At 29.5% G+C, this 18,966-nt stretch overlaps 1 protein-coding gene across 1 annotated transcript in view; it reads right to left on the bottom strand.

The window, feature by feature from the left end:
- Positions 1-18,966, bottom strand: part of LOC115891169 (disintegrin and metalloproteinase domain-containing protein 11) — a 325,656-nt gene that overhangs the window by 28,219 nt on the left and 278,471 nt on the right. Inside the window, exons 9-14 of the mRNA XM_030911575.1 lie at positions 18,589-18,812; positions 13,634-13,801; positions 11,828-12,023; positions 11,022-11,250; positions 10,258-10,432; positions 8,925-9,087 (exon numbers count right to left, since the gene is read on the bottom strand). Of these exons, the coding sequence (XP_030767435.1) occupies positions 8,925-9,087; positions 10,258-10,432; positions 11,022-11,250; positions 11,828-12,023; positions 13,634-13,801; positions 18,589-18,812 (1,155 nt within the window). The remainder of the gene's footprint in view (positions 1-8,924; positions 9,088-10,257; positions 10,433-11,021; positions 11,251-11,827; positions 12,024-13,633; positions 13,802-18,588; positions 18,813-18,966) is intronic.

Below are 18,966 nucleotides of genomic sequence, written 5' to 3'. Positions count from 1 at the left end.
TAAATAATTATTAAAAATTATCTATTTTTATTATAATAATATGTTTTTATAACAATTGTAATAACTACCAACATTTATTCACAACGTAAAATAAAAAAAAAATAAATTATTGAGTCTACCCCACGTCTACCCTACATCATAGTTTTAGATTTTTTAAATTAAATTAGAACGGCACTGATAAACCGGAATTTAAGTCGGCCATATTTGCGTCCCATCGCGGTGGACCTAAGATTTTTGATATGCTCCTTCCTTAGCCTTCTTATTTAAAGGTATTTTTTTACTTTATTCCATAGAAAATGACATTTTGCATAGAATGTCATCTCATATGTCAACTTTTGACATTTTCGCTTAAAAAATAATATTTTTAATTTCAATATATTGTCGTAAATGTGTCATAACCAAACTTTGACTCGAAACAACAAGAATGGTACCAAAATATACGTAAAAAATACTTTTTGAAATATGCGAATGAGCCATTCTCGTTCTATTTGGAAAAATAGAATTGTGGTTAAAAATTGACAAAGATTTGGTCATCTTTATAGAGTACCATTTAAAAATCAAAATATATAGTCATCTCCGGTGAAACAGGAAGTGACCAAAACTAATTGAATACGTCACTCAATCCTGATTTATGTCATATACATACATACCAAATCTCTTACTTATAATTACATCAAAAAGTAACGATAATTGAAAAAATTGCAAAATGTTTGTGGCAAGTTTATTTTGCTCTTAAAAATTAACTAAGGTATGTGTTGACATGAGTCCAAAAACAAAATATTCAGGAGATATCGTTCTGACTGAAAAATAATGTTTTAGGAAAATTTGCTCACAAAATTATTGCACAGGATGTTTTAAAGATAGGATAAAAAAAATCTTCGATTAACCCTGTATAATAAGTCAAATACTAAAGTGAGTTTACGAATTAAAGTTATTATATTTATACACAATTTCCGAAAAAAAAAATCAAGGAAATACAGCTATAAATAAAAGAGATATAACATTTTAAACTTAACCAAAAATTTTTCTGCTGCGTTTTTTTGCATCTGAGTATATTTACCCTCGTATCTAGATTAATATTCTGTTTTGACTAAATTATTGTGTCGCAAGTGATCCTGTAAATAGGCTGCAAGGCTGCTTTGACACGAATGCTTAAACTGCCATAAATTTAAACATTTTTAATGATTCTGGTAATTGGTTACTTTTTCGCATACTGCCTGTAAGATTTCGCTTAGTCGTCGCAAATATATGCTAAAATACATTATACACATATAATACAATTTAATATAAGTTACATAAAAGAAGTAACGTACTGTACACATAGCAAAACAAAAATAAAATATTACGAAATACCATAAATCACAATCCCCTTTATATCATTATAATACACCCCTTGTTTTATATAACAACAATATTTTTCTTTCTACGTTCATTATAATTTTTTTAAGGGTTTTATTTATTCAAATAGAAAATAAAAATATTGTTAGGTTACGAAATAAAAATTTTAATAAAGGCAAATACGGGACATTCGTCTTTATTATGTTCGCCATTGACTTTTCCCCCAACACTTAAAGCTATATTTACACGTGCGAAAAACAACTCAACGTGAACCAATTAAATACACGGTATTTATGTGTGCCAAGGGAATAATTTTAATCAAGAAGCTACCAAGTGCCAATTTAAAATCCCGAACGGAGCCATGTAAAAAAGAATAAATTATTCTGACTTCTCTTTGTTTTTCGTTTAATATTTTCAAATTTATTTTTGAACGGTATTACGTAAAACAATTTTTTAATTAAATATATTTTAATTTAATTAATAAAAAAGAATATATAGTATGCTAGAAAATGCTAGAATTCAGGGTGCTACAAATTCGATGTTCGTATGCCCCAATTTAACCCTGGCTGTCATTGGCAGTCTCTTGACAGTAAAATGATGTATGTATATTATACATTTTTTACCCAAGTGAGAGATCCCTCGGTAAAAAAGGTCTTGGTAAAAATTGCTACTAGTAATGGTCCTGGAGATATCCGGAATCGAAATAATCAATACATGTCATCATTGACATAAATTAAACATAATATGTTAACTAGATAGTTATTAGACTTAAATAATGAATTTGAAATATTTTTGTGTCAAAGGTGCAACAGATACTTTTTTATCATATTTTTTTCAAAGAAAAGTACAATTACAAAAAATAAAAAGCTTCCATATTTATCATTTCAGTCAATTAACTACCTACTAAAACTGTTTATTTTTTGTCAATAATAACATGCATTAACTATTTCCTTTCTAAATATCTTGAGAACGGTTGCTCGTAGCGATTTCACCAAGAGACGTTTTTAACGTGGAAAATGACGAAACTGCATATTTTTTACTGAGTAGTTTTATACAGGTACTGTCAGAAAGTTATTATTCTTCAAAACATGTAGGTGGCGCCCCCTACAAGCAAAAGTCATATTGGCATCGAAATTAAATTTCTTATGTCAAAAAACACCCAGACACCAGTTTTTATCCAAATATTGACTATAATTTGGAAATTATTTGGAAAAACCCGAAATAAAAATAAAACTTCTACACCCTGTATCTCCGAAACCAAGCATTTTAGGACATACATTTATACGAACTTTTTTCCTTATTTTTATCTGTAAGATATGCTGCCAACCGTAAGTTTCTCGACTACAATTTGGACCACTCTGTATACTAGCATACTAAATTTCGTTTTTTTTCTGAAAAACTTTTGAAAAACACCCGATATAACATAATTATTAAAAAAAATTAGCACTATTCTCATCAGTAATCTGAATACTGATCAAAAGAATCAAAGAAAATATGGCATACCTAAAAATCAGCTTTATTTAAATTCTTTTTTGACGTTTTTTATTTTAATAATTTGAGAACGAACAAATGCATATATTAAAAATGTCACTTGGTAACTTCTTGGTTATTTTTCTGTATAAACGCTGTACCTGTAGCAAACGGCCATAAGGGCAAAGCACACGAAGACGAGCATTACCACAAGAACTAGGATACCGACCATGATGATGGTGCTCAAGCCGTTCGTGTGGTTTTCCCCTGAAAGTAGCCATTACTTGTCAAGCCACCGAACTGAATTTTGGCACTTTCGCAGTTTAATCCAAAATATAATTCATTTTTATTTAAATTATATTTGAGCAATATGGGCAATTTTTCGAAACATAATTAAATGTGAATATTCAGAAAATATCATAATAAAGTCAGTAATGCCAATTTGCCATCGTTTTTAACCATGTGTTTTTAACCGATTTGACATTAATAATTTGACAGATTATATTCTAAGTTTGGTTAAAGTATTTCTTGATAACTTTGTTAAACTGGAATTTAATGATAAACTACCTAAGTTTTTTGGTATGCGTCTTCCTTAATCTTTGTATTAAGTTTGATAATAATTCCTTATTATAAAAATGTAATCATAAATTGATGAGTTGTGATAACATACAGGGCTTTTCTCTGAAAATTTTATACTAATGATCTATTATTCTATTTATTTAAAAAGTAATACGGAAAAATAATAATACTTTACGGTATTTAGTAAAGCAATGCAAACCAATTTTGTATTGAAATTTGTTTATAATACTTTTTACCAATATTTAAAAAATATCATAGATATTCAGTAAAACCTAAATCTTTAAAATTTGAATTAAATAAAAAGTCAATAGTATATAATATAAATATGTTATAATAGTTAGCTAGGTTAGAAGAACATTTTAATATATTATATTTTCTATTAAATGGATAACTATAGAATTATTTATTAAATATGTAATGATTATGCAAAACTCATGTAACATTTCGGAAAAGACAGAAAATAATTTCTAATTATAGTTTAGTAATAGATAAATACATCTTATGTACCGTTTATAAATTAACTTTTAGTACCTACATATTATTTTTTCTTAATTTTTATATTTGCGTTCTCAAGTAAAAAAATTAAGTAACTTATTTTTAAATTCTAAAATATGTTTTATAATTTATAAAAAATTTTATTTCTTTTGTTGACTAATTATATAATAAATTGTTAAAATTACATTTGAAATATATCAGCGTTAATTTGATATTATTAATCATTCTCTGAAATCTGAATTCTGTAATTATAAATTATATTTATATAAATTTTATAAAACACTCTCTAAATTTTTCATTTAAGTATACTACTGTGAGGCAATCATATTTCAATATAAATAATTATTAATATAATAATTTTTAAAGTTATATTATACATATAGAAACATTTAAAATTGAATATTTTATTATACATAAATCTAAGTTGTCTTCATCTTATAGCAATTGTAGCATTTAAAGTTGATTTTATTGAGAAAAAATTGCCCAAATGTTTATAAATTTTCAATTACTAACTAATCTGACTCTATGTCTATTTTGGATTATTTGCAATCAATTATTATTTAGTCTTTTTATTTAGTTTGGCTTTACGGCGTTTATATGATATTAATTAATACCCCCCAAAAAACTAAACAGAATCAAAAAATCATCTGCCCAAAATAAGTGAGTTCTAGCTGTCAATGTACGATTCAAAGCAACAACTGTGTTACATACACATCTAACAAATGAGAGTGTACGCTTGCACTGTGTTTATCAAAATTTTGATCAAAGTTTATAATTTTTCAGGAAGTGCCCTAACTTTCAGATATATTTTTGGGCTTAAATATGTTCCCGGTTCAATATTAGTTTAAGAATATATAATTTAATCAAATAAATGTTTGAAACTAGTTCAAAGTATATAATTTTGTTCAGTTTCATTTACTTCCTGAAAATTTAAACCAGAAAATAGTAAGTATTGGAACACTGGAACGTTTTTATTAACCAAAGTAAACAGGTAGTACCTGTAACAAACGGCAATGACAGCGAAACAAATGAAGACGCCCATTACGGAGCCTCCTAAGATGAAAACCAGTGCTAGAGTGCTTAATGTCTCTCCTCTATAATTGGCGTCTGTTAATAAAACTTGTTTTATAATCGTGTAAAGTACGACTCAGTTTAATTTGCTAGGTATACAGAAGGCATTTAATTTTATTTCTATGTTATTTCGAAAAATCATTAATTTTAATTAACAATTGCCCATATTTTTGTAAGCGTTCATTTACTAATCTGAATCTACTTACATTTTGGATTAAACGCAATAAATTATATATTTATTAATTTTCAGATTAATTCAGCTTTATGGCTTTTATCTGGCGATCATTGGGAAACAATTATACCCCAGAAAAAAACAGTGACTTCTAGCTGCCGATATACAATTCAAAGCAACACTTAAGTTACAGGTGACATAAACATCCAACAAAAGGTGTATCGTGTACACTTGCATTATGTTCAGCAACTCAACAGCTCAAGATTAGATATAGCACGGTATTTGTTGTACAAATAGAGTACACACGACACAAAGAATGTACGAGGAAGTGTGTTTTTATAATTTTTGTTCAAGTTATATATTTTCAGGAAGTTCAATATGATTATATCAACTTGAAACTTAAAGTTAAAATTTTAATAAGAGATTTTTTATACAAAAATTATTTCTTTATAATCACGATCTAAAATTATCTACTCGAATAAATTTATTTATTAATTTACAATTATATTCTCCACGAAAAAACTCATTTCCTGAAAATATAAACTAGTGAACTGCGACAATTATTGAAGAACTGAAACGTTCTCAATGACCAATAAAGTAAACAGGTTCTACCTGTAACAAACGGCAACTACTGCGAAACAAATGAAGACGCCCATTACAGAGGCTCCTAAGATGAAGACCATTACTAGAGTGCTTAATCCTCCAGTGTTATTTGAGTCTGTTAATAAAAATTTGTTTCATAATTGCGGAAATTTATTACTGCGCGATTTAATGTTAGGTGCACAGAAGGCAATAATTTTTACTTATTAAGTTCTTTTAAAAGTAAAAAAATTATATTACAAACTTTAAGTAATTATCTAAAATAAAACAAAAATATAGGTTGTATATTAAACATCGTATATTAAAACTCCTTTTACTGTTATACCGGCTGTCTCCAACAATTATTAAATAATCAATCTATAATAGCATAACTATTATTTAGAAAAAATAATTAATTTGACTGTGTACTATTTATTACTTAAATAACTTCATGGGTTCTGATATAGTTGTGTAAACTATACATTTTGTGCTTCTAGTAATAAAATTAAAGCCTTCTTGATTACCTATTTTCATTAACGTAGGTATTTTATTAATTTATATCCCATATCGATACATGCAAATGCAATATCTAAAATACGGTTAATTTAACGTATATGTTTAGTAATTTGAAATTTGAAATTCAGTTCGGCGGTTCAATAGATGACAAATTAATTATCCTTGTTCCAATTGGCCGTAAAAATGCTTTGTGTACGTACTCGAATAAAATTTACAGTAATTACGCATTTGGTTATCTTAATTAATTAATACTGATTGAAATCAAATTGATACGGTGTCAAAGCTAACAAAACGAAATATTATGGAGTTGGTTTAACAAATTGAATACGAATTTGAAAAACATCCATAGAATTCCAATTAATGAAGTTTGATTTGCTCTGCAAATATCTAATATTGTAAATTTTAATTAAATACGTTTCCTAGTACACTGCTCTATTTACCAAATAAAGGTTCGCTTTATAATTTTTTACAATTTTCCAGCAAAAAGCATAATACAGCTTTGTTTCAGCGTTTTTACTATGATATTTGTTTTAATAATTGGAGTTTTAATTATAACGTGTATTCAACTAATTAAATAAAAAGAAAGTTATATAAACAATTACTGTTTCGATATGTTTCATTTAATGCAACTGGACATTTTGTTAACTTTGACGCAAAAATATTTTAATGGCAATCAACACATACAGAAGTAAAGAATTGTAGAAAAAAAGTTATAAATTGTAGAAAAAAAATATATATTTTAATTATAATATAATTATAATATATATTATTATAGGTATAATTTCAATTCGTGTTTATTATTACTGAAAAAAAAAATAAGATTATGGTGTAATATTCATATTTTATATCACAATATAGAATATTTCTTTGTAATTCAAAAATATTGTAACTAATTAAACAACTTTGTACTACTTCGTATAATTTTCTTCACAAATGTAATATTTTCTGTCTTTAATTACAGTACTGTCTAAAAATTAGTATAGTCCCAGCGTTATTGCCTAGAACACATTAAAGCTTGAAATTTTTTAAAACACCATATTAAAATAAAGAACCTTTTACACTATGTGAGTTGTGCAGTATAAAATTTAAATGATAATAAATATTATGGATTTATTTTAAACATTTTGATTTATCAGTAACTTAATTTCATTCATTCCAATCTAATCTGTCTTTAATATATCTATACCGGGTGCATCTCAAAAGTGGCTCACCCCTATAACTTTTTATTTGTTCAGATAAAAAAACGATATTTGGTATGCTAGTATATGACATTATTTTTTATAATGAACACAATAAAAAGAAGAAAGCTTGAATATCTAGGCCATATAATGAGGAATGAAGGAAAATACCACCTCCTAATCTCCATCCTTCAAGGGAAAGTCTTTGGCAAAAGAGGACCCGGAAGACGAAGAATCTCATGGCTGAAAAATCTCAGAACTTGGTTCACTACAACAACGAAAAATCTATTCAGAGCAGCGGCAAACAAAATAATAATAGCCAGGATGATTGCCAATATTCGAAACGAATAGGCACCTTAAGAAGAAGAAGTATATGACATAACACAGGATTAATTATGTATTCAATTGTTATTGGTCACTTCCTGTTTCACCGGAAATGACTAAAACTGTTAAATAGCACCCTTGGTATATTTTTACTTTATTGATAGAAAATGACACTCTGTGTAGAATGACATATCATATGTCAACTTTTAACATTTTCGCATATGGTTTATTTGAAATTGTAAAATGTGGTTTATACCGATAATTTGACTCAAAGTACAAAGTGTGTTGTACCAAATTATTCGTAAAAATGTTTTGTCCAAATATGTTAATGATCCATCCTTATTCCATTTGAAAAAAAACGAGATATGATTAAAAATACGATTTGGGTATCTTTAAACCAGCCAGGTCAAAACACGAAAAACATTAGACAATAAAATATATTTTTCCAAGGCTCCTTGATTGGAATTAGTGTTTTCAACACAGCCTTGACACTCTAGATTGAAATTTAAAATACAATTTTGTTATAAGTGAAAATGTCAAAAGTTGACATATGATATGTCATTCTACTCAGAGTGTCATTTGCTATCGAATAAAATAGAAATATACCGAGGGTACCATTTAAAAATCAAAAGTTGTAGATGTTTCCGGTGAAACAGGAAGTAATCAAAAATGATTGAATACGTCAATCAATCCTAATTTATATCATATATTAACATACCAAATCTCGTTTTCTTATCTGAAAAAATAAAAAGTTAAAGAGGTGAGTCCCTTTCGAGACACACAATGTTTAATTTGATTAATATATTTATTAATATATTAGTAAATATATAGGATATAATTATAAAATTATTAAACCTCCGTTTAATTTGTATTTTCAACTGTATATTTAAATCAAATTACATATATATAAACAAATTTGTTAATAAATTACATCCAATTAAAACATTTCATTCTATATTTAAATCGCCATTAAAATATTTAATATAAACAAAAAATGGTTTTAAAATATGTATTTCAATTAAAATAAAACATCAAATTTAGTTACAAATATTTAAAGGAACGTGAGCTGGAAAGTTTATCATAATTCATTTGACTATGATTCCCATTTTCTTAAAATTTTAAAACCATTTTGTTAAGTTTGCTGCAATATAAGCCTAAACATAGTTACAACATCGATAGGTTAGAGATAAAGGATAACGTACCGTATGGCGTTTCTTTCTTCTTCATGTGCTCCTGGAGGTTGGTCGTTTTAATGTCAGCGGGAGGTGTGAGTATTGGTGGCGGAGGGGTCACCTCCACTTGGATGGAGCAGTCGGTACCCGAGAATCCCAGGTCGCAGTAACACTTGTTTTCGTTGGTACATGACTAGATATAATTAATACAAGAACATTATATAGAATAAAAGCAAAATTGTTTAAATACTTATCAAATAAATTAGTAATATAACATATTGATTAACTTTATTATTATTAATATTTCTTTTTGGATAATAGTTTTCTTCATTTATAGAAAAAAAATATGATATATTTTACTAAAGCTCAAATAAATAAATAGCATAATGTTTCGGTCCCACAGTGGTGTAAATAAAAAATCCTTCAATATTTTATGCGATTTATTTTCGATTTTGTACTATAATACAATGTTTGAATTTACTTTTGTTCGCAAATACAATTTTTTGCGACTGTCAATATACTCGAAAAGATTATTTATTTATTCCAATTTCAGAGGTATATATAGAAAAATAATTCCTATTGTAGGTGTCAGATATATTATTCAAAAATACTAAATATTTCACACAGCATGTACAAGGTGTCCCATTTTCGTGTGTTTTACAGTGGTTTTCGTTTTTGAGTAGAGATACAAAGATGCTTTCACATCACTGTTCTACTTTTTTTTTATAAAACTAAGATGCTGTATACATATTTTGAGTCTCGAAAAGCTCTTAGCAAAAAAACTACTTACGCCACTGAATTCTACGTTAGAAACTCTACGTAACTCGGTTTTCATCATTTCGATAAGTTATAGAATAACGAAAAATCCAACAATTTCAAATTCGCTCGGTATTTGAGGAATCCAGAGGTTTAGGACAAATCCCCGTATCGCATCTCTAGTGTTATAAAAAAGTAGCAAATTGATGTGAAAATCGCAATTATATATTTTGACTCATAAACGAAAAATCCCATAAAACACACGGACATTTATAGGAGATGCCATACCTCCAGGCTTACCTATTAGAGGTAGTAAAAAACAGGGTGTTCTATTAAAAAAGGTGAAGTTTTATATATTTAATTTCTTAATCTTTTGTTTAAATTAATTTCACTTTCTGATGGTTCAGATAACACCTTATAACTTCTATTTTTAAAGGTTGGGTTTGATTTGGTTTGGACTATCCCTAATAGGTAAGCCTGCAGGTGTCGTACTATATATCTCTGAAACGCCTGAACAATGCTGGATAATAGTGTTAATCTATTATGATAGATATTAAATAAATATGTATAAATTATTCAAATAACATATAAAAAAAGAATTTCTTACCCCATGACCAGAACACTCAACAGTATTAGTATTTGATGGACATTTATCCTGCTTCAGATATGGAAATATCGTAACACAGGATTGGTTTGAACATACCAAGTTGTCACCACAGGGTGTGCCATCACGAACTAAACCCAGCGGTGGTATATCATCAGCATCGGTTGTTAAAGTGGATCTATAAGAAGTTAGCAAACATAAAAATAAGTATACAAAAACAATATAAAAAAAACAAACAAAAAACATCAAAACAGATGTACACGATATAAGAATACATAACAAAGGAGTGTTGCTTATCAGAAGGGGTTCAAATTTGATTAAATTACAAAAATACCGCCTTGCTGGACACAAACTAAATTTATAAGAAAAAAAAGAAAAGCAAAAAAAAGTACGTCAATAAATCTACTTAATTTGTTAAAACTTTTTAACATATTTAGTTTTTGGCTAGTTTTGATGCTAATGATAACACGCTTCATTAGTGATGACGACATATTGAGGAAGGTCAGTATCACTGTATCCATATAAGTATCTAATTTGTTAGCCTCCAACTAAATTGAAAAATTAGGTAAGACTTTGTGTGGATAAGGAGATGTGAAGAAAAATGGCCGATTGACACACGTCACACTAATGGAGCGTATAGCCGATAAATATCCGGGTTTCTTAAATTTACAGCAAACCAAAACCAAAATCAGCATAATAAACTATCTCAAGCATTGGTGGTCTCTCTGTATTTCAAACATTGTGTATTGTCCCTAGATTGTACCTACTTGCATTCGTATTCCACGTTTTTGATGTTGGTAATCGTTCGATAGAATTGCTGATCGGGCCTTTCAGAAGCGGGATGGCGCATTCCCAGTTGGCACTGCAAAGAGCCACATCGCACGTTTTCCGGCGTGCATTTTAAAAAATTGCCCATGTTGTCGCTTCCGCAGTGGCCGTGTATCGAGCCCTTCGAATTAAACATATCGAAGCACTCCGGTGCGGCCGCTATACTTCCTAAAACAGACATGATTCCATTTAGTATTCGCACGGATTTGTACGGATACGGTAAGTCGTTGAATAGTTAATTACAGGCTTGGAAAGGAAGAGCTACTTTCATGAAAAATAGAGAAAATAATCCTTTGAGTTCGGGATTTACTTGTTAATACATAAAATTGTTAAAGCTTCAGGACGATTTTCTACAAATAAAATTGTACTTTGTTGTAGTGCTAGAAGAATCCTAGATGTTCTCTAATTCATTTTGTAATTTTTCTAAAATTTTTTAAGTTAATATATTTTGAAGTTGTTAAAGTATTACACTTTTTAATTTTTATATTTTAATATTTTGACAGCAAAAAAATATGTCGTTAATCAAAATTAATAATAACCATTTATTACAAAATGAAAACAAAATGATATTACCATAGAAAAGCGTTTTGATTTTTACGATTTAAAAGTTAACCGTATTTTTCTTATTTTTCTCCAAACAAAAACTAAGAGTAACAAGATTTTAGATTAAACTAAAAGATAATCCCCCTTTAAATCCAACCAAAAAATTACACAATTCTCGCCAGTTATTTGCCTACGTGCTTACCAGGTCCCCAGATGAACTCGCACTGGGAAGTAAAGGTAGGGCAGAAGCCGTTGAAGCACTTGCCCAGGTCCTTCTCATTGCCGCAGGGGCTGCCGTTTTTCTTGAACACGTCGTCGGGGCACTCGCCCGTGTCCCCCGTACATTGTTCAGGCAGGTCGCACTCGTTTGTGGCCTCCCTGCAAATTATTCCCGGTTCCTGCAAATAAAAAACCGAAAAAGTTTCAGGTTAATGAGTTTCGGTACCTTACATTAGTTTATCTTAATATACAGTGTAACAGATTATTATTCTTTACGCTAAAATCAATATTGTTAGTATTATATCTAAAGTTATTGTTAATATTAGGTGTATTTGTAGTTAGTAAGAGATCTAATTTTATTTGATTTTTATTTTTCATTTTATCTCATATATTATTTCCTTTCAGATCTCCTTTTTCTTTGGAAACAATAGCTTCACTCTTAAGTCGAGGGCAAATGTAACAGATTATTTTCCTTTACGTTAAAGTCGATCTTGTCGGTGTTTGTTTTGAGTAGGACTTTCTTAGTAAAGGAAGTTATAAAATAAATATTTATAAACTTTTATTTTACAGGTCTATATTAAAACCTTAATATTGGTAAAATTCCCAAGCTATTTAAAAAGGCAAAATAACACTTTGCTCTTTCATATTAAAACCCCGTTCTATCTGACTTTATTGATGTGCTTATTCATTAATATCTTTATTCAAAGGATAATTCGATATATTTTTTAATGGAGTGCTCTATCTGTTTATAAATCTGTCGGATTGTGAAAAATATATACTGAGTGGTTTCAGAAAATTCTAAAATTTAATAATTTTTTTTTATATTTTTAACTGAAAACATGTTTTAAGCGTTCTTTTCAAATCTAAAATATTCTATCTAGAAATAAATCAAAGAATTCTAGTGTATGTCCCATCCGTGCTGCAAACAATGCAAACTAAAGGTAATTGAAACCACCATTTACTTTGTTTGTAGCACGCTATTTTTCCACAATAATAAAGCTAGAGCTATCATACACGCTTTATTCTTTTTCATATTTATTCATATTACGCTTGTTTATGGCGAAAATATTTTGAGAAATCCGAATACGTTGCAAAATCCAGTAATGTTGTTTGGTTACAGCCGGTTTGAATGACAAAGCATGCAAATTTTGATATTGTCCCACAAAGGGAGAATATTGTGTTGCCTATATCATGCCGTAATCAAGGGTGGATTATTATTGTTCCAATTTCTATTACATCCGTAATGGGCTGAATATACGCTTATTAACCAGCCCATCCGAGTAAATCAGATTATGCCGGAATTCACGTCCAGCATTTTTCTTTATTTTGGTTTTACTTGTGTATCAAAATGCTGTTTTTCTCTTTTTAGTAAAGTTATAAATACCACATTTTAAATAAAACTCATAATTATAGTTATCTGTTTTAATTAATGAAGAATGGAAATATTAATTTCGTTTACATTTTTTCTTAATTGACATATCTAAATTTTTCACAAAGATCTAAAGTATTTCCAATGATTATATTCCAAAAAACTACAGATTAGTCAATTTACCTGTGAATTTGTGAATTGTGTCATATTGATGTATCTTAATTATGGTTAAGTAGCAAGTGGTCAATTCGAAATAAATTTCATAACTCATTAACCTACTACTCCTAACGTATATTATACAGAGTGAGTCTAAAATAAGTGCAATTATTTTTAAGGGTGGTATATTTATTTTTATTGGTTTATTTAATAGACGTCTTAATTTTTAGATCTATGAAGACTATTAAATTTCGAGTCAAATACCTTTAATTTGCATTGTTCACAGCATGGTCCGGATGCACATTGAGCTTCTTTGGTTAGTTTACAGGTTATGGGATCACAGCAGGGATCTATGTTTTTGCAGTTTTCTATACTGCCACAGTCGCAATCTTCGCCTTCTTCTATTTTATTGTTGCCACAAGTTCTACGATCCTGTAAAGAAAACAGTACTATTATATATTTATTCTTTATGACACTAAAGCTACTAGATGTTGCATGTCAATATACTATGACTTAATCGTTTTATTACTATCCTCTATAATGATATGTTGTTATTCTAAAGAAATACTTGTGAGAAGGTATCCAATATACAATAAAATACATTATTTGAAATTGTAGTACGAAGTTCTACATAAATTTATAAATTTAAAAGGCAAAACATATTTTTATTGTACGGGCCCATATTTTAATGTTCCACTTTCGTGTGTTAATTGTTTGTTAACAATTATTTCCTGGTGAAGAGAAAATAGACCGTGATTATGTAAGTATTCCATTTTCATGTTGAACATTAGAGTTGAAATTTGCATACTTTGCTTAATTATTTTAATCGATTATTTGTTTTAGCATCAGTACCAATCACTAATCCTAAAGTCGTCTAATACAGTATTGCCAACTATTCTAATCATTGTTGATTGCTTTAAATACAAATTAAAATAATTGAAAATAAGTACCTATATCTTTAATAGCGGGTGTGTCAGAATTGTGGACAAGAAATTGTGGACAATTCAAAAAAACAATTCTTCACTTAGTTTTTTTGGACCAAATAATTTTTTTTCTAACCTCTGAATAATCGAAATCCAAATTTACGAAAATATTAATAACGTTTAGACCATTACTAACGCTCACAGTTGGTATATATTTTATGAAACAAATTATCCTGACTGGTAGAGCTAATATTTTGTTTATTATTATATTTGATTACACGTTTTTATTGTTATTATGTAATATACCATATTTAATGATATACGATTATTATAATGTAGCTATATAATATATAGTTTGGTAGTAGCTGTTCTATTGAGTTATGTATATAGTAATTGTATTATGATTATATTGTGAACTACTTCGCCCATATGGGGCGTAAATTGGACTAATTATGAAATACAATAATTATATGTCTTTAAACAGTAGCGTCACTGTATGAAATTTCTATGGCTATGTATTTGTTTGTTTTGCTATTGTTGTTTAGATGTAATGGTTGGAATTTCTGTGTCCACTAAAACAAAGACATAAATGTTTTTTCATTTTATGTAAAAAGACACTGTTAAAATTCTTCGTGAGAAAATTTCAGTGTATTTTATTGAATATTAATTTGTTTAGTCAATAGAAATACTTCATTCATTAATTAAAAATTCGACAATACTAAAATAATAAATACATAAGATATACAGAGTGTTTCAAACAACATGGGCCATCTCATGTATAGATATTTCCTCGATTTCATATCGCTATTTCATATTGTCATTGAAATTTTCTAGATTTCGGTCTCCATGATTAAAAAAAAAACAATTTATTAATTTGCTTTAATCCAGTTCTAATAGTAAAATTTGAAAATTTTTAATGTCATTAGCTTTAACAGTTAATCCACAAATTATACACTTTATTGCACAGAATTCTTGTAATATGATAAAAAAATCATTTCACAGGCTTTTTACAAAAATAGCTCTCATTTACACTCCCTTTTTTAAATAGAGCAAATTACAAAATTACATTTAAATTTTTACGTTAAATTTAAACAAATCACTTTCATGTGAACTCACATTTTGTTTAAATATGTCTTTTGTATGACTCATTTTTTATGATTCATAAAAATTCAGAATTCAACAAGCCATTCGCTGTGTCGTGTCTTCATAATCTTCAGCGAAATAAAAATATGAGCGGGAACAGATTTTGCTCGGTCGTTCATTTTAAATAACAAAAAAGGCGAAGCGGACAAGTTTCGAGGAGCTGTGATTTGCATTCATTATAAAACTTTATTAAAAAAAATCCTCTTTAGCTGCGCGACGCTGCATGCAAATAGAGCGGGCATGTTTAAAAGTTTAGAGAACTATGGAAAATTATTAAAATAACGCGCGACGCTGAGCTACGAGAACGCGGGAACGTGTTTTCGAACAATATATACATTTGAAGTTGTTCGCCATTATGTAATAATTCAAAAAGTTTCATTTTAAAATTGTTCTAAACTTATTACAATATTAACTATTTAAATTAAATTGAAGAAAGTGTGTCAAATTTAAAATATCAATATAGTTCAAATCAAATAAACTTTTAGTCACGTGATTAAGCTTGACCGGCACAGCGTTGCACACTTTTATATATTTTCTTTTAATAAAAATATTTTAGTAAACCAAAAATAAATTAATTTTAGATATATAAACAGTTAGTATTTACACCAACAAAACTCACTTTCTTAACAAGACTTAAGGGGCATAAAGGTCCATTACTACCGCTTTCCCGTTCAAAATATTCTAATTAAGTTGCGATGAGTTTTTTACAGCTATTAAGCTATCTTCTACACTTCGCACTAAAAGAGGTTCTAAAAAGAACAATGTTCGACTAAAAGGTCTGCTACTAAACATTTTTAAGCTTAAAGTATCACAACACTATTAAAAAAAAAGTGTTTTTAAACAAAAATTGTACAAAATTTTCAAGCTATAGGGAAAAGACGACGACTCGTTAATAAATTAACGAATAAAGTATCACGAGATGTAATTAAATCGTGAAGCTGAACCCATGATGTACACCTTTCCCTAGAACTTTAAGTACTGACAGAGGTACTGATTGGGTCAACCAGATGGTACAAAGAAAACAAGGTATGATCGATAGCGGCTCCAATTTCGTTCAGTTTGCGCATACCACCTGTGACGTCATATGCCATACAAAAAAATATGCATATTGTTCAATTGACAAGAAGATACGAGCGCCATACCAATTTCTGTCCTTTATCATTATTGCCTTGTGCGCACATGCAGCAATGATACAAACCTACAAATTACAAACAAATAATAAAGAAAATCAATGAATATTTAAAAAAAACAAATATAAATTAGTAAAAACCTTAGGTAAAAACCAACCAACACCACCAAATAACCAACTCTAACCAATGAATTAACACCCTCTAAATAATCACGCTAACCAACCCGCCAAATAACTGAACCAATCCAACCAAAAAAAGTGAAACCAATGCAATCAAATCACGCTAAAGTAAACGCCACGAATATTTGGGAGTGATTCATCGGTCGCTACCATGTGAACTAATCTGTTCAAGGTCACATAAAACTTAATTCCAGTGCCGTGGTCTTTCAAGTCATATAATAATTTGTTGTAATTTGTTGTTTTAACTGTCAAAGTCTTGTCAAAACAGATATTTGGTTATAAATATAAAATGGAATGCCCCATTGGTGGCACTGCAAGCACACCAATGGACTGACGCAAAAAAACGAATCAATCAAAGAAACCCGATATAGTATCGTCTTTGTCAATCACGCTAACATTTTAGAATAAGTAGGAGGAGCGCAGGCAGATGATTAGACCGGGCCTTTAAAAACCTTCGTCTGCGGTAAAAATTTACTTTTTTTTTACGTTTTTAATGTAAAAATGATAGCGCGCTTGTCGATTCTAACTTCATCAAGCGATGAATCACTCCCAAACATTCGTGGCGTTTACTCTATAAGCGTTTTTTTATATTTTTTTATAAAAAAAAATAAAAAAAGTTGTGAGATTTGAACCACGGACCATTCGCTTACGAAGCAACGACCTCAACCACAGAGCCACAGGTGCTTTTGCAGAAATACTATCGCTAGGCGTTACTTTCCGCCATTTTAGGATGTCTCGGCATGCGCATGCGCACATGCGATAATCATAAAGGACGGATTTAGGTATGGCGCGCGTATCTTCTATTTTCAATTGCCACTAATAAAAAAAGACATAAAATAAGGAAGAATTAGGACATAACCCCAAAAGTCGGTAAACCACATAAAGTAAAAAACCACATAAAGTAAACAACGTAAAGGACATAGCCTCAAATCATCGAGCTTGACATTTGAAAAGTTATGACACATTTATTATGTGTCATCTGTTTGACAATTTGAAATTGGCGCGCGGAGCTTGCCGACCAATAGTGCCGTTTATCACCTGTGACGTAGTGACCAACCTGCGCAATATCATACCTTGTTTTCTTTGTATCATGGGTCAACCAGTAGACTGCAATAAATTTGCTATATCCCCTTCCACGTTTCTTAGCAATGTGCACAGGTTCTCGGTTTATTTCATACGTTTGGCAACGTGTTTACTGTTCCCTCGTTGTTCAGTACATTATAAACGCACTGCACTCTTCTTACATACGGAAATCTCGACCCAATACCAACATTTACCAGCCCTTAGTATCATCAAAAAGTAACGAATTGGGAAATCTTCTCACTAGTGAAATAATACAAGTAGGTTTTCATTTGAAAAAAAATATTTATAATAACTTTTTAACGCTTTAAGCTTAATTGCATGACAGCTACGGCCAAAAAAATGACATTAAATTTTTGAACAATTGAACAATTTGATTTTTGAAATATATAGCCACATGCCTTCTCTTTAAGTCACAGTGGTTGTGGTAATCACTAAATTTGACGTTTAAGCTGTACACATTTTTTTGACACGCAGTTTTTTCCCTACAAGATTTTTACATATTTTTTTATATAAATTCATAAAATTTTACAGATAATTTAGGCGTGTAATAAAAAATAGGGGTATCCATTTGAAATAAGAAAGTTGCTGTCAACTTCCGGAATTTCTGGAAGTGCCGCCATATTGAGACCCTGCATATCGCCCTAATGTAAATTATTAATGTTTATTAAATAAAACATTTTTTTTACCATGATGAATGATTATGTGATGGTCCAACTACTTATCGTGGTTATAATTAAACAAATAATCACCAAAATTTTCACCTGCAACTCGTTTGGTTTGTTTAATAAACAGACTCCCGATCCGGTTCGCAGTCGGTCGATGTAGTCTGCCATGCTACACTCGCTAAATTTGTACGGTTGGACGTTGTCCAGTCCGACGATGGACTTGGCCATGATGCACCCGTGCCAGTCTTTGCAAAAACACTCTTCCCGTCCGTCGTCGTGGCCCATTCCTATGTTGTGGCCTATCATATGGGCCATAGTACCTGGAACAATGCACAGAACACAAATAAAATATTAGTATTTTTTATCATATTGTGACAATCGTATCGGATGGTTAATATTTTTTGATATTCACTTCTATTAGTTGATTGGTCTGATTCTACATCTTGTGGTGCTCGGTATTTTATTAGTATTAAT

Source organism: Sitophilus oryzae, unplaced genomic scaffold, assembly GCF_002938485.1.
Source record: "Sitophilus oryzae breed Bouriz unplaced genomic scaffold, Soryzae_2.0 scaffold_971_pilon_pilon, whole genome shotgun sequence".
Lineage (NCBI taxonomy): Eukaryota > Metazoa > Arthropoda > Insecta > Coleoptera > Curculionidae > Sitophilus > Sitophilus oryzae.
Note: the sequence above shows the minus strand (reverse complement) of the source record. Positions and strands in the feature narration are given on the sequence as shown.